Source organism: Sturnus vulgaris, chromosome 24 (assembly GCF_052056855.1).
Source record: "Sturnus vulgaris isolate bStuVul1 chromosome 24, bStuVul1.hap1, whole genome shotgun sequence".
NCBI classification, from domain to species: domain Eukaryota; kingdom Metazoa; phylum Chordata; class Aves; order Passeriformes; family Sturnidae; genus Sturnus; species Sturnus vulgaris.
The window spans coordinates 3036372-3051830 of NC_142266.1; the positions used below are offsets into that span (position 1 = coordinate 3036372).

A 15459-nucleotide genomic window follows, 5' to 3' on the forward strand; every position below is an offset into this window, starting at 1 on the left:
CTGAGTGTGTCCAGAGAAGGGCAACAAGGCTCGTGAAAGCTCTAGAAAAGCATGTCTAATGAAGAAACTGTGTTTGTTTAGTCTCCAGGAGGCTCAGGGGGGATCACATTGCTCTCTACAAGTCCCAAGAAGAGGTTTCAGTGAGGTGGGTGCTGGTCTCTTCTGCTGTGCCCGCAGTGAGAGGACAAGAGGAAATGGCCTGGAGCCGAGCCAGCGGAGATTCAGACGAGATTTTAGACAAAACGTTCTGCCAGGCATTGGAAGGGGCTGCCCAGGGAGGTGGTGGAATCACCACCCCTGGAGGTGTTGAAGAGGCACCGGGACCTGGCGCGGGGTGATGTTTTAGTGGTTTAGGGGTGTTAAAAATGAGAGACAAAAGTCTCGATATTCAGCAAAATTTAGGTTCTTTTATTTAATACAGACAGAGCAAGCAGCGCACGGGGGAACGTGAGGGGTCACCGCCCACTCCACGCTCCACCGAACCTTGGTTTGCAGCCTCTTCTTAAACTGTGGATTCTCGCTGTAATCAATAATTTTTGGGTTTTTGTTGTTATAAGCAGTGGTGGTTGAATAAACATCCTTACACAAATTCACAAAGCCTTTGGGTGATAATCAGTCACAGATAGCCATCCGGTCCATGTAGATAACCACCAGAGAAGTTCTGGGAGTCTGGTTTTTGGGATAGGCAGTATTGATCAGGCAAGGGCAGGAAGGGCTATTGGGAAGTCTCATTTTGCAAGCTGGTAGCCGATACAACTTATTTGGAAAACACAACATAACATAATATAATGTAACATAATACAACATAATATAACATAACAAGGTGATTTTAAACAGAATTATTTTATCATATAATTCCCTTTATCTAGTGTCCATGCTTCACTTCAGAGCTTAGTATTCTGGTTTATACAAACCCCAATGCTTTTTGTGACTAACACGAATCTTTTATCAATTACCACAAGGGGTTAGGGCGGCAGTGCTGGGCGGACGGTGGGGCTGGATGATGTTCCAGCCGTATTCCCACCCTCACGGACCCCGGGGGTCCCGCTCTCCCCTCACGGCGCCCCGGCCCCGGTCCCGCTCTCCCCTCTCCCCTCACGGCGCCCGGCCCTCAGTGCGCAGGCGCGGCGGCCGCGCAGGCGCGGGGCGGGCGGGCGCTGTCAGCGGGGCCCGCGCTCGCTCCGGCCCGGCCATGTCGTACGGGCCGCTGGACCCGCGCGGCCCCGGGGCGCCGCCGCCGCCCCGGGACTTCGGCGGCATCATCCAGACATGCAGCGGCAACGTGCAGCGTATCGCGCAGTACAGTGAGTGAGCGGCTCGGGGAGGGACGGGACGGCCCGGCTCGGCAGCGCCGCGGGGCCGGGAGCGTGAGGGTGTGGTGGGAGCCGGGCCGGGCACACGGCAGGCGCCGGGCGCGGTGATGCCCAGCCCGGCTGCAGGACGGGGTGAACGCTGCGGGTGCTCTCTGTCGCTGTCACCGAGCCTCCCCTTTCCCCCGCAGCGCTGGCATCTCGGCCGGTGCGGCCGCTCGCTGGCATCGGTGCCCTCAGTGAGGGGCTCCGGGGACAACAGGAGCCCCAGGTGTCACCTCGGGAGTAGCTGCTGTTCCACTGAATGAGGGGGATGAGAACGTGCGGCTTTCCCCCTCGCTGTGCTGGCGGTGTCCTGCTCCCGGACAGGATGTTTAATTTAATTAAGGACAGGGTGTTTCCTTGGGCATTTCCTTGATCGCGTGCTTGTCCTTAGGGAAAGTTATCGGTATTGTATGATAATCACAGAAATCTCAATACTGATCGCTGAAATGCTAACGCAGGTACATCCAGGAGAGCCTTTGATAGAATTCTTCCTAAGGATACAGCCTTTTTGATAAAAAAGACATTAATTGTTAAGTGCCCATGCAAGTTTTTAAGGACAAAATCAGTTGAGCATGTTGGTTCCTTAGAAAGCTGGTGACTTCTCTGATGATACAAAGCCATTTATGTTACTGAAAGTGCTTTGCTCAGTCATGTTCATTTCTCCTTGGTGTAGGCATTGCTGAATTGCTTCAAAGTTTGCAAAATAGCATGGCTTGTTGAGGTTTTTCCCTTTTTTCCCCTTTTTATTTTCCCTTCACGCTCCTTGTTTCTTCCTTCCACGGGATTTCTTAGAGCCTCCTGTTGTTCTAAGCAGATGAGCTTCTCTCTCTCACAGGACAGGCTTCCGCTGTCTCATGACCTGCAGCCATCCTATCTCCCTGCTGCTTATCTCAAGTTAAACAAATAGCCTTACAATTTTATCGAGGTGGGTGGGAACACACACAGAACATCTGACTTAATGTTACAGTAGTTAACTTCATTACACTCTTTATAAAAGCTTTCCATTCAAACCTAAGAGAAAAAGATACATTGAAGCCTTAAGGCTGTCCTCATATCTTCTTTTCCAATAAGGAAAAGAGCAGGCAAACTATACACAGCTTAGTGTTATTCACTTCTTTGGGGAGTCTGTGGAGTGAGCATTTCACACAAAATGTGCAGAAACCAGTGGCCTCAGCTGGCAAAACTTGTTTGCTCAGGTAATGTAACAGACTTGCAGCTAGAGGAGAGACTGAAGTGTTTCAAGCAATCTTAGCTGTCAGATAGTGAGCATGTGGAATCTAAAAGGGCTTGGAGATGGAAAGCTGTTGACTGAGGGGCTCTGTTGGTGCATACCCACTAGCCAAAGAATAAAGAGCCCCAGCCTCTTCCTTTCATTTCCCAGACACTTTATTCTCATTTTGTGTAGACTGTGTGTGTTGCTGTTGGCTGAGATAAACTGAGCAGAGTGAACTGCTGAACCTGGCTCAGGGCAGGACAGACATTGCCTGGCCTGGAAACGAGACTGTGCAAGAATCTCCCCATGCCGAGAGAAATAAGTCACAGAGTGTCTGGACATTATGGCACAAACGCTGTTTGCCAAATCCTTGGCATCCACACACAGAGTGCAGTCCTTGTGCTCTTTGTCACCAGCTTGACTATGAATTTTTCTGACCTTCCTGTGTCTGACAGAGCTGTGAAATATGTGCAGTCTTGCTTGCTGGAAGCCAAGCTCAGGGTATGAGAAGTTGCCAACCAACTCCTCACTGTGTAACCTAATAGAAGTCTGAAATTCTAGGTGAGAATACACTTGGTGGATGTAAAAGCTAGTTACTGTCTAATTACTGATTAACTTGTGGCTTTAGCTGAGCTGCCCTTGTTATAAGCCATTGGACATCCCTTTAAAAGACATGGCCATTGTAGGGATCTGATGCTTCTCCAGCAGCACATTTAATCAACTGCAGAGGCTCCAGGCTGAAAGCAGAAGTTACACAGGAGGGTGTCTGTGAATTGGAAGAAACTCTTGTTAAACTTGTGGCATAATTCAGTTCAATTCAGCTGCCTGTGGAACTGTATTAAGGTGATCCTTGGTTTTGCCTCTTACTGGCATGATGCAGTAGCATAGATTTCATGATTGATTTTGCACAATCAATCTTTGTGCTGGTATTGTAAGTGCTGAGCCCAGCACTACAATAATGATAAAAACTATGCTGCTGCAGAATAAAGTGGATCAAGAATAAAGCTTCTTGATCTGTCAGAAAAGAATTCTAAGGTACAGGGAGTGGGAAGAGAAAATGTACTTGCTTTTCAGGTAGGTTAATGGTTTGATGTGATTCATTGTGTGGTTTCGTGATCATGAGTGCCTACACAAAGAAAATAGTGGGAAAACATTGGAGATAAGGGAGAAGGTCTCAAATATCTCTCTGTGCTACAGCACAATTTCAGACTGACAAAGGCAAACTTTGAGGTGCACATTGCTGTCTGTTGTTCTTGAAAGATTGTTTGTGCCAGTATTGTGAAAGGTTTGGACTATCATGGGTAGAAAAATTCAGGTCTGGGGCGGAGAGGGTTTGAAACTAATAGCAACACTTGGCATTGTCTTTTTTTTTTTAACAGAGCACTCATAATTTAAGTAACTTAAAAATAATATAAAAGCGGCAACACAGCCTAGTGAAGTTTTTCTGCAGCAGTGATAGCCTGAAATAGTGAGGCTGGTAGAAACAGCTCTGTTAGTTGGTGTAAAAAGGTTGAGGAAAAGGAGTGCACAAGCTCTTAGCTGCACTGACTTCTCTTCAGGGCATCTGTGCCTCACTATCACTTTCTTGTCTGAAAGTTAGTTTGTTAGGCTGGATCATGTATAGGTGGGGATGTTTAAAATACACTTTGCATTTCACAGAATCCCAGAACTGTTTGGTTTGGAAGGGACCTCTGGAGTTCATTTGGTCCAGCCCCTGCTAAAGCAGGTTCCCCCTGAGCAGGGGGCAGGATGGCATCCAGGCAGGGTTTGAATATCTCCAGGGAAGGAGAGTCCACAGCTTCTGTGGGCAGCCTGGTCCAGGGCTTTGTCACCCTCTCAGCAAATGAATTTTTTGACATATTTAGATGGAACTTCCTGTGTTTCAGTTGTAGCTGTTGTCCTGACTCTGGCCCCATCCTCTTGGCATCCACCCATAAGATACTTGTATATATTTAAAGCAAGGAATGTAAGTGTTGCCTTACTAGGTTAAGTCAGATACTGAAATAAATTTAGCTTTTAGCTTTCTTTTGGGGAAAGCTAAAATAATACATTCAAGAAGGAATAAAATGTTTGAACTTGTCTTACTCATTTTGTGATCTCTTTATCTTCAGCTGCTCAAATAAAGAATTTGATGAGCCAGCTAGGAACCAAGCAGGATTCCAGCAAACTTCAGGAAAATTTGTGAGTATTAAATGAGCAAACATTGGTGTAAATGTTCTTTCATTTCTGTCTGTGTTCTTAGGGGTAGTGGGTTACTTACTTTGGGGAGATGCTTAATTAGATAAATTTAATACAGTCCTACAAACCCAGAATGACTAGCTGCACAAAGTAGTTTACTGGACAAGTTAAGGTTTTTCTGGAGGACTCTGGAGAAGCCATTCAAAACTGCTGGGTAGGAGCAGTTCTCTCTATATTGTTCTTCTGTATAATTTCTTTTAAAAGTAGTAGTAGTACATCAGCCATGCATTAGCTGTTCTCTGAGGAGCAGTCATGCTAGCTTCACTCATGGTTCAGAAGAAATGAATGCCATACCAGGTATTTGGTGCTCACATGACACCAGTAAGGAAAAACAGTCAGGAAGTCCCATAACTGGTGAAAAAGTAGCTTGTAGTACAGATGGATGCAGGCAGTAGAAAGATTAGCAATAGTATATGGCAGACAAAATGTCATATGTAATTTCAAAAGAATAATATGCCAGTGGGAGACAATGTAGAAGACATTTAAACAGGTGTAGTTCAAACTGACCCCTGGAGAGGCTGTGCAGGGGCTCTCTGTGTCTGTGCATCTTTTACAAACTCATGGAACATAAAGAGCACATTATGGAAAGTATCGTTTCTGAGGTCATCAAAGAAAACTTGAAAGTACATTCTTTCACTCTCTCTCCATGTGACAGTACCTTGAATCTCTGAATGCACAATTATCCTGGTTCTTATAATAGCGATTTTTAGAAAAATTCATGATTTGTTGTGGAAGATACACATACCACATTTGAAGGATGAGATCAGAGTCCAATTGGGAGTAGAAGGGATTTGTTTCCTTGAGCTGCTCAGTTGACTCAATCTCTATTTAATCGGTAGATTAAAGAATTAATCACTGGTCACCAAGCAAATGCCTTCCCCTTGAATATCACTGCATCTCTCCTCTTTGGGGTGAGAGTGACTGCACCCCACAAATTGTAAGCTGCCATACAAACTTGCCAAAATGCATGGATGGTGTGTTTAGTTTACATGTACAGCTTACACAATAATGGAGCTGAATGCCTTAATTTGTGTGTTTGTCACTTACTTGATTGGGCCAAGCAAGTGACTTTCACTTAAGCATCTTGTACCCACTGAATGCAAAATAAATTGCTTCTGGTTTTAGAATTTTTTTCTTCTTAGTTTACAGTATAGGTTTTATATAACAGTATTACATTCTTCACAGCAATAGCTTCTTATTGCAACGTTGTTGGAAAATGTAAAGGCTCAAGGGAAGGCCTTGCAATTCCTGAAGTAGAAGATGGATTGTTCTTCTATCTGACCACTGTTTTTCACAAAAAATGAAGAATTTAGTATCAGAATCCCTGTACTTTTATCAAATGTACATTTAACCAATGGAGTTGGTGGTTGTCAAGTGAAGACTTAGTTACTAATTGGTACCATAAGGAATTCACTCTAAAAGAGGGATTATGTTCACTGAACAAAGTTGTTTCTCTCTCATGCCATTGGTAAAGGTATTTTTTAAGCTACTGAATTATAGTAGTTAGCAGGGAACAAAGAAATTATTTGAATCTTTTTTTTTTTTCATGTAGTCCAGAGTCAAGTTGATGTTAAAAAAACAAAGTACATCTCTGATCCTTTAGGTTGAAAAAAACCTACTGTAAAGCTGTGTGATCTCAGAACCCCTATTTAGTCATTTTTCTGAATGCTAAAATGCTCAGTGGCTGCTTTTTAGGTAGATCAAATTGCTTTTGAATTTCTTTGTGTAACTGCTTTTGAACTTCTGTTTCAGACAACAGCTGCAGCACTCTGCAAACCGCCTTGCCAAAGAGACCAATGAATATCTCAAGGAGTTGGGGTCTCTGCCACTTCCCCTGTCTGCTTCTGAACAGGTAGGCAGGCACAACTCTCTGGACATATTTCCAGATCACTCATTTCATGAAACTGGGGTAGAGCACGACATGACAAAGGCTGAAGTGTCACAGCTGAAGGGACAGCAGCCTTTTGCAATGAAGGATGATGGTGAAGTAGAGAAACTCGTTAAGCTGGCTGCTTAATGCTGCATCCTGGCTGCTTATATGACACTGGGAAAAACATGTTTCTCCAGAGCAAATAGGTATAAAACTTTCCCACGTGAGAATAAGAGTCCCTAAGTATTTTGGGATAACTCAGTGTGCAATTTTGGTTTTCTGAGTAAATTTCTGAAAAATAATCTTGTTTACAAAGTGCCTTGGTGGTGGAAGGTAGTGTTTTAGGATAAGAATTCAGAGCAAACAGTATATCAGTATGAAGTGTGAGCATACCAGAAAGCTTTCCCTTGCATGTGATTTATTAGTGGTGGAGGGGGGGAAGCTGACTCACTTTGCTTATATTTGAATAAAGCAAAATGTGATGAGGCAAAGATTATGGTTTTCTCTTAACAAATACTAGTTCCTGCTCCCTGTGGGAAAGGGAAGGGAAGGGACAGTTCTCTGCTGCTAGTTCCAATTCACAACTGCCTGCTTTTGGGGTGCTGTTGTAGGATGATCTGGGGATGTGGGTCAGCAGATGTTGTCTTGGTCTAATTCTGTATTTAAGGTTTATATGCCAGTTGGATGCGTGGCTGTGCTTTGCTGGTTTGTTCAGCAAATATTTTTCAGTTAATCTTCTGTGATGAACAAAATACTGTCATGTGCATCTCCCTGAATGCAGCCCAGGGAAAATTCAGTCAAAATCTGCAGAAGCTGGAATCAGCATACTGAGGATCTGCTCTGGCAGAAGGGTTGTTGCTTCCAGAGGGTTCAGATGGAAGCTTCAGTGTATTATGAGGCTGCTGTAGTGGTTTATTATAGAAAAAACATAATTGAAAATATTTATTTCCTTGAAATGATTGTTGAATTGGTACACACTCCTTGCAGGATTACAGTCCTGGAAATCCTACAGTTTGACCCAGCTATTGCAAATCTCTCTATTAGAAAACATAACTGACATAATGTTTTCCTTGGGACAAGCTTTTCCACAATTTCTTATTTCCCATCACTGGAAATGTCACAACACTCAAAGAGATGTCCTGTGGAGGCGAAATAAATTGACATTATAAAGTGAAGATGAAAAGGATTATTGTAACTAATGTATTTGGAGAAAAGATAAACTGAAATGGTTGTCAGGAGTAAGGATGTTACCTGATCTAATAACTACTGGCTTGTAGTGTGACTTGGCTGGGAGAGGCAGCTTAGGAGACTGGGACAGTGGGTGTTGTCCTAAGTTCTGGAAGTGTGGGGCTTCCTGTATTTGTGAGTTAATTGTGTATTTGTTGTATTTTGTTAAGTACTATGAGGTTGGCTAAGTGAAGGAATGGAGGGAAAATGCATTGTAGGTAACCAAAGGTGTGTAGTTAAATGTGGTGAATTTTTGGAATGTGGTTAGAATAAAAGTAGTGGTGTACCTCAGACTTTTAAAACTAGATTGAAATTGGAGAGCCTTGTTGCACAAAACTGTCCTGCAGTTGGCAAGGCATGGAGCATTGGTTTAAGGAATTAAAACACGGTGGGCTTTTTGTTCTATCCAGCACCCCAGACCACTGGCACCAGAAGTTCACTGAATGCCAGCATTCTTTGTTGTTGTTGTTGTTATGATGTTTTTTCAAGAGTCTGACAGTCACTTTGTTTGTATTTTGATTTTTCAGCGCCAACAGAGGCTTCAGAAAGAACGATTAATGAATGACTTCTCCACAGCCTTAAATAATTTCCAGGCAGTACAGAGGAGAGTGTCAGAGAAGGAAAAAGAGACTGTAGCAAGGGCGAGAGCTGGCTCTCGTATTTCTGTAAGTATTTATGGGAATTTTGCAGTGATACAGTGAACTAGAAGTCTTCTGAGAGATCTTGTACTTGAATTCCAGCCTCACACCTGTTTACTGGCACCTTATTGAGTCAAGCTGAGGCCTTGGTGCAGCAGTTTTCCATTCCAGATGTTGGAAGTAATCCCTCATTTCAGTGTGCTCCAGTGTCAGTGTAGAGGAGGGAAGGAATCCTGGTAGCTGCAAACATTGCAGAAGAGGAGATGAGGAGTCAAAGAATAGTGAATAGCAAAGTATTACAGGCTGCTCTTCACTTCGTGTCAGCCCTGTGCTATAAAATTTAAGGCTTCAGATGGAAGCTTACCACACTTTAGATTACATCTCAAATCTCACACTGTGTTGCTTTATATTCTTATGATTTTTGTCCTGCTAATATCTGCAATGTATGTTCACTGTTAAGTTTTGACAAACCCCTGTGGCTACTAAGAATTCATAATAAAATGGCCAGTGAAAGCATTTCTCTCCTCTTACCTCAGGGCTTTCTGCTAGCTCTGCATTCTTAATTTCTGCAAGGGAACACATTTATTGAATTATGCTTCATCCATTGAATTTTTTGCTTCATGTTGGGAAAGGAGATTACAAACATTGACAGCTGATCCAAGAACATGGACTGGCTGCTTTTGATCATTCAGTTGCCTCTGATTTGCAGAGACAATCTGAATCTAAAAATTAAACCTAAAGATGAAGCTAAAACCAATCTTATATCACCTGAGTTAAATCTGAAAGCTGCAGTGACAGTGGCATTCTCCAAGAACTCTCTGGACAGTATGTGCCTTGGTCTTGAAGATCCTGCTGTGATTTTGTGCATGGTCCTGGTAGTCTGTGAGAGCAGTGACTCATTTCTCTCTTCCAGGCTGATGAGCGCTTCAGAGAAGAACAGCTTGTTTCATTTGATAGGTAATAACTTCTTATACTCTTTAGGTTTTCACTACATATAACAAAAGTTTTTATGGTGTGATACATTACTGTAACTTGGGCCAGTTGTTGGCTGAACACAAAACAAAAAGAGTTGAAAAGCAACTACTACAGCACATGTAATATACTAGGTAAAAAAACTGCATATGGCAGTATTTTATCCTCCTTAAGTATAGATTGTGTGATTACTACCCTGAGGGATGTGGCAGCTGGAGCTCCTGGTGTTCTGGCCTGTAAACACAAGATTACCAGACAGAATTTCACTCACTGTGACTCTTTCCAAAGAGAGCTGCATTTTTATATCATGGGTTTGGATGTTCTCTAGCAGCCCAGTTGGAGCTACAGCAGAATAACAAATGGGGCTGCCTAAAATTCAGAAGTCCTGGACATTGTGCACTGGCAAAATAATCCTGGAATGTGCACAAGACAGCATTACTGTCACCTGTCAGCCAGTTGTGCTGCTTCTGCAGTAACAATGTGCCTGTGTGGTAGATGGCTTTGTAAAATGTTACATCAACTCTGCAGTATGGTAAAGAGAGCCTGAGCCCCTGCAGAAGTATTTGTGATTAATGTGTCAACTGGGCTGAAATCTGTTGGCCCTGTCTGTAGAAATCACTTTCTGAATCAAGAGACCTTGCTTATCCATCTCATCCTCCCTCTGCCCTTCATCTGCTCAGCTGCTTGGGGTGTGTCCCATCATTAGCCCTGGGCTTTCACTGTGAGCCAGGGCTGAAACCCCAGGTGTTGAGTTATGCAGGTGCTGGGATGAGTTTGAAGGCCTTGCACATTAAAGGAGTGTGTCCCAGAGATAAGAGATGATGGCACACAGTAGCTATTCCACATTCAAAACTGTTCTGGTGTGCCATGTGTCAGAAACTTCTGCTTTTGAGATCTGCAAACCCTATGGTCATCTCAAGGCTGAATTACTGGAATGGTCAGTTGTATCTGACCTACTCATGTAGTTTATTTTCATTTCTTTAGGCACTTTTAAGACTTTAAAACTTACTATTTAGTGTTGTACCGAACACTGGACTAGTACAATGTTTTCTGACACATTTCTCTATTGAAAAAATGGAGATGTTGCTCTTGAAGAACATTCTAAGCTGAACATAGAGATGGCCTTGTATTATAGATGCTGGCTCCACTCTAATTGATGTAACTTCTGCAGCAGTTGTGAAGAACCATCTCATCAGGAGAGAGGTAGTCTGGGATGCAAAGTTACTTGAGTTTTAATATCTCTTTTGGTGTGTAATTAAATTCAAAGTTCCTACTAAACTAATGAATTAAAATACTAAAACACTTTAGTCTTGTCTCCAAATGTCAGATAGGCAAGAATCTTTGAATCCAGATGCTTTTCAGGTGTTCTTCTGTTCTCTTAATGTGCTTGCAGGCTGCTCCCTAGCAGAGAACTTTAACCTTAATTTCTCCCTTTTGGAGGGATAGTAAGAAGCAAGGAAGGTACAGGTATTTTTTAAAATAAGCAGAACTGAAATAGGCAGGTTTCTTCTATAATGCTGTAGATTAACTGTTAAATTCTAGAATAGAGTGTGTTATGCATGTAACTGCTTTCCAGTGTCTTCACGCTGCCTGATCTGTCCCTTTTTTCAGTTGTTCCAGTTTGTGACTGTTGTCACAAATCAGTCCTGTCCCTGTACACAGTGAAAGGGCTAAGAACCTAGGGGGTTGTTCTGTAGGAAACTCTTAACTTTAACTCATTTTGCCATAAAATGCAGCATGGAAGTACCTACAGTCAGAGAGACAATGACTTTCCCTGTCTTTCCAGTGGTGAAGACTGGAATCAGATGCAGTCTCAGGAAGAAGATGTGGCAATAACTGAACAGGACCTTGAACTCATTAAAGAAAGAGAAACTGCAATCAGGCAATTAGAGGTGACCAGGCAATCCTGCACAGTTAACAGTACTGGGAGATAAATCAAAGATGCAGTGTTAATTAATGGGATGGGCTGAGGAGAGCTGATGGTGGAGGAACAGAGTTCCTCATAGACAGGACTGATGCCAAGGTCATCTCCCTGCTCCTGCTGAAGGAGGTATATTTTCCCTCAGTTTTGACTGGTGATCCTTCAGATATGGCAGAAGCAACTTATGTTACAGTGTTCATACTGTGCTAATTGCTGCTGTGATGAAACAAATATTCAGTAGCTGGAGTAATGTTGGATCCTAATTAATCCCAAATTGCACAGGTGGTAACACCAAGTCAGTCAGTGAATGCTGGTGTCTGTTCTCACCCTTTGAGTGATGGTCAGAAGAGGTACTAAAAGTGAGGATTAGAAAATATTGTACCCAATGTTTGTTGTAACTTGTTAAACTGTTGTCTTCAGGCAGACATTTTGGATGTCAATCAGATATTTAAGGATTTAGCCATGATGATTCATGACCAAGGAGATATGATTGGTAAGTGCATTTGGATAGTAAGTTTTTTCTTGGTTCAGTTACATGTTTTGCCAACATGGATTAAATTTTTCAGTATTTTGCATTAAAAGTATTGTATTTCTGGCTATAATTTTTAAACACTGAAGCTCTGAAATATTTTGCAATGAGTTCTCCTGTTTTTTCCATAGATAGCATAGAGGCAAATGTGGAAAGTGCAGAAGTCCATGTGGAAAGAGCCAGTGAGCAGTTACAGAGAGCTGCCTATTATCAGGTAAATTCTGTGTGCTTGCTTGATTGTCAGTGTATGGTTGAGTGATAATGAAACAAGCAGAGCAGGACACTGAGGACTGCAGCACACCAGACTAGTTATTAAAACCAGCTCATGCAAGCTGGCATTCATTCAAAATTGGCTGCAGGGAATATATAAAGCATTTGAGTCAAAAACATAGTTTAGAAATTCACCTTCTACTTTAGAGTAGATAGTCTGGCCCTTCACACTCTGCAAGCCCAAGTGTTCACCTGCCTTTGTTGTTGTTAGGAGTCAGCAGAAGAAACAAGAACAAATTCTGATGTTGTATCCAACTTGTAAACATATCAGCCAAGACACTGACATGCAAAAATCTATGCCCAGACTTCTGGAGACCAGGATTTGCAACACTCCTGTGCTGCTGCTGAGTTTCTATCCCATAGCCTGTGCTCCCTGTCCCATCCAATCTCTTGCAGTGGCTCTCAGTGCTGTATGGTAGCCCCAGTTTTCTGTAGGTTCCTTTCATCATCCTTGTCCCTGTAGGTCCAGCTTCTGTGAAGGAGTAAGGGTTCTGCTTCAGTCAGTCCCATTACTGCTGGGACTTCGGGCTTCCACACAACATAAATACTGGAATTTTCCAAGCTGTTAAGTGGGAGGTACTAGAAGGCAATAAAACTCCAATGCTGTCGAGTGCAAGAGTGGGAATGTTGCTTTTACCATCTGGCAGCATGTAGTGGTATTCTCTCTCTCCATGGCTTCCTTGCCAAAGTTCTGAGGTATTTGTAAATCTAAGTTTGGGTGCTGTTGGACATATTTTGCATGTGGTTTTTTTTTCTGGATGGAGAAAGAAGTGGTTATATATAACTACTCTCAAATCCTTAGATGCCAAGTTAAAAGTGCTTGATGGACTGTAGTTTCCCTGTGATGATTAAAGTGAGCAAAGCTGTAAAATCCAAGTCCAGTAACTGTACATGAAATCATTTAAATTGTAGAAATGCAACACCTAGCCCAAGTGACCAAGGGGAGATTGTATTGGGGAACTGCTTAGGAGTTTGATTAGGGTTACCTGAAAAATCTAAATAACTAGAAAGTTTTGGCCTCCTCTGAGGCTTGTATATTCCTTTAGAGAAGCAAAACCTGTCACATTTTGACTTAACTGCATCTCTTAGACCACTGCACTCCTAAAATTACAAACATCTGTAGAATCATGGAGTTTAAGGAACATGTAAAGTGTTCAGACTACACTGGTTACTTCTCTCAAATAACTGTGGGTATCAAGTGCTCTTGTTCCCCCAGGTTAGTAACATGAATGCTAGCCTTGCTTTTTCCTCAAGTGTTCCTGGTGTCAGTGGCTTTTTTTTTTTCTTCTTTTATTAGAAGAAATCCCGTAAGAAGATCTGTATCCTGATTCTTGGCCTTGCTGTGGTCTGTATAATCATAGGACTCATTATCTGGAAGACAAAATGAAATCTTCCCATGGAACCCAGTCTCACTGCTGAGATTGTTTCTGTCAGAGCAAACAGGCTGACTGGTCTCGGAGATGAATTGACCACCCTGAGAGAGCACAAGTTGGAACTACTTCCAGTAATAGATATTAGCAACTAATATGCAGATAACTAGTATTTGGAATTAGTGAACCATGGAGACAGTATTTATCAGTTTATATACAAATTATATTGTTTTATGTAACTAAAATCTTGTGGTTTTGCCTTCTGTAATGTGTTTTTCCCTGTCCCAGCTGTATGCTGAAGTGTGATCAATAATTGGAGATGTCTTGTTTTTGACAAGTCGCACAACTTCAACATTTTGTATGTGTAGGTAACTTTGTTGGACTGGAATGAGAATGATACTCAAGGACAGCCCACCACCAAGTCACATTATGTATATCCAGCAGTTCCCAAAGTCTCCAGTATCTGCCCCATGGTTTTATTGTCTCCAGGTGCCTGTGGGTCTAGATTCTCTTGAAGAAAAGGATGTCGTCACAGATTTGAGAGGCAAGGAGGGTATGTGTGGCTGATAATTTGAACCTCTACATGCTGGTCAGTTTAGCCTTGAGACTCCTGACTGTGTTGTTTAATTTTTTGGGGTGTGGTTGGGGTTGTTTTTTTACAAAATGCATCACTTGAGGACAGAATGTTCTTTGACTTAGAATCTAACAGTGCAATTTCTTTAGACAAACTAGCTGGTTGCTTGCTAGTGGACAAATAAATCTCTTCCAATGCTGACTCAAGCACTAAATATAAAAAGTTTAGCTGCTCACTCCCAATTGTTTTTAGAAGCTTCCAGGGGAAAAAAACACTTAAAAATGAGGAAGTGGGCATCTAAGTTCACAAGCTAGCAAGATTAGTGAAGAGTGTTAGCAGAAATCTTGATTCTGAAGTGCTCTTGAAGCTCACTTGTAGTGTTCTAGTAAGTATTATGTGTGACTTGTGAACATTTGATATTTTCAATTATTTATGAAACAGAAAGTGCAAAAACTAGCTGAGTGAAGTGCTAGGATTTTCAGACTGAGGATGTGTGTGCAAATGAAAAAGATTGCTGGTTCTAGCTCATAGGGTTGGGCAGAACAAGCAGGCACTCCCCACTTCAATGTAGTTCTGAACTGACATGCACTGAGGGAGCAGTAATGTATCCAAAGCCCAATTGGGGTGGTAAATGCAGCACACTGACCCATTTTGTATTTAATCCTTACTCCATGTCTCGTCTATAATAAAGTAAACGTGAAAGCTGGGAAGGGAGTGTTCTCCCAATTGCACAGTAGTTTGCACTATTGCGCCATCATTCCATCTAATAATCATCAATAAACACTTTTAAAAACCTCTGTCACAGCTCGTTTCTCTTGCAGTTTAGACATTTGCTCAGGTGTGTTTGCAGTTCCCCCTCTAAGCATAGTGCAGGACTTTACATCAGGACAGTAGTGTTTCCTGCAACTTTAGTTCTGTGGTCCCTGATTTTTCAGAATGAAGCTACCTGAATACACGAAATTCGTTTCATGAGGACATGTGCAGTACTTCTGTGCAGAGTCCTGTACAATAGCTGATCCCAGAAAAATGAATCTCATACCTCAAAGCAGCATTGGGTCAGCTCTGACTGTTTGCCTTTTGCTAGAACTTGGACGCATTGGTGAGCCTGTACGATAAAATGTGACTTGAAAGCAAGGGAACTCTGTGTTGTTTTGCTCCTTTTTTAAAGTTTTCCTTGGAAATGGTAGAAGCTATTGATTTGTGCATGCCTGCTGCCAGGCAGAGTCCTTTGGGTGTCACATTGCTATATAAGAACAAAAGCACTTAGCTCCTCTCCAGACCT

At 42.4% G+C, this 15459-nt stretch overlaps 1 protein-coding gene across 1 annotated transcript; it reads left to right on the forward strand.

Annotated features, from left to right (window-relative positions):
- The first annotated feature begins 1135 nt into the window (after positions 1–1135).
- STX12 (syntaxin 12) lies at positions 1136–14974 on the forward strand. Its single transcript, XM_014881306.2, has 9 exons — positions 1136–1304; positions 4680–4749; positions 6559–6658; positions 8431–8568; positions 9455–9498; positions 11300–11405; positions 11855–11927; positions 12095–12177; positions 13531–14974. Exons 1-9 carry the CDS (start codon positions 1193–1195, stop codon positions 13618–13620), a joined length of 816 nt encoding a protein of 271 aa, XP_014736792.1. The 5' UTR covers positions 1136–1192; the 3' UTR covers positions 13621–14974.
- The last annotated feature ends 485 nt before the right edge of the window (positions 14975–15459 follow it).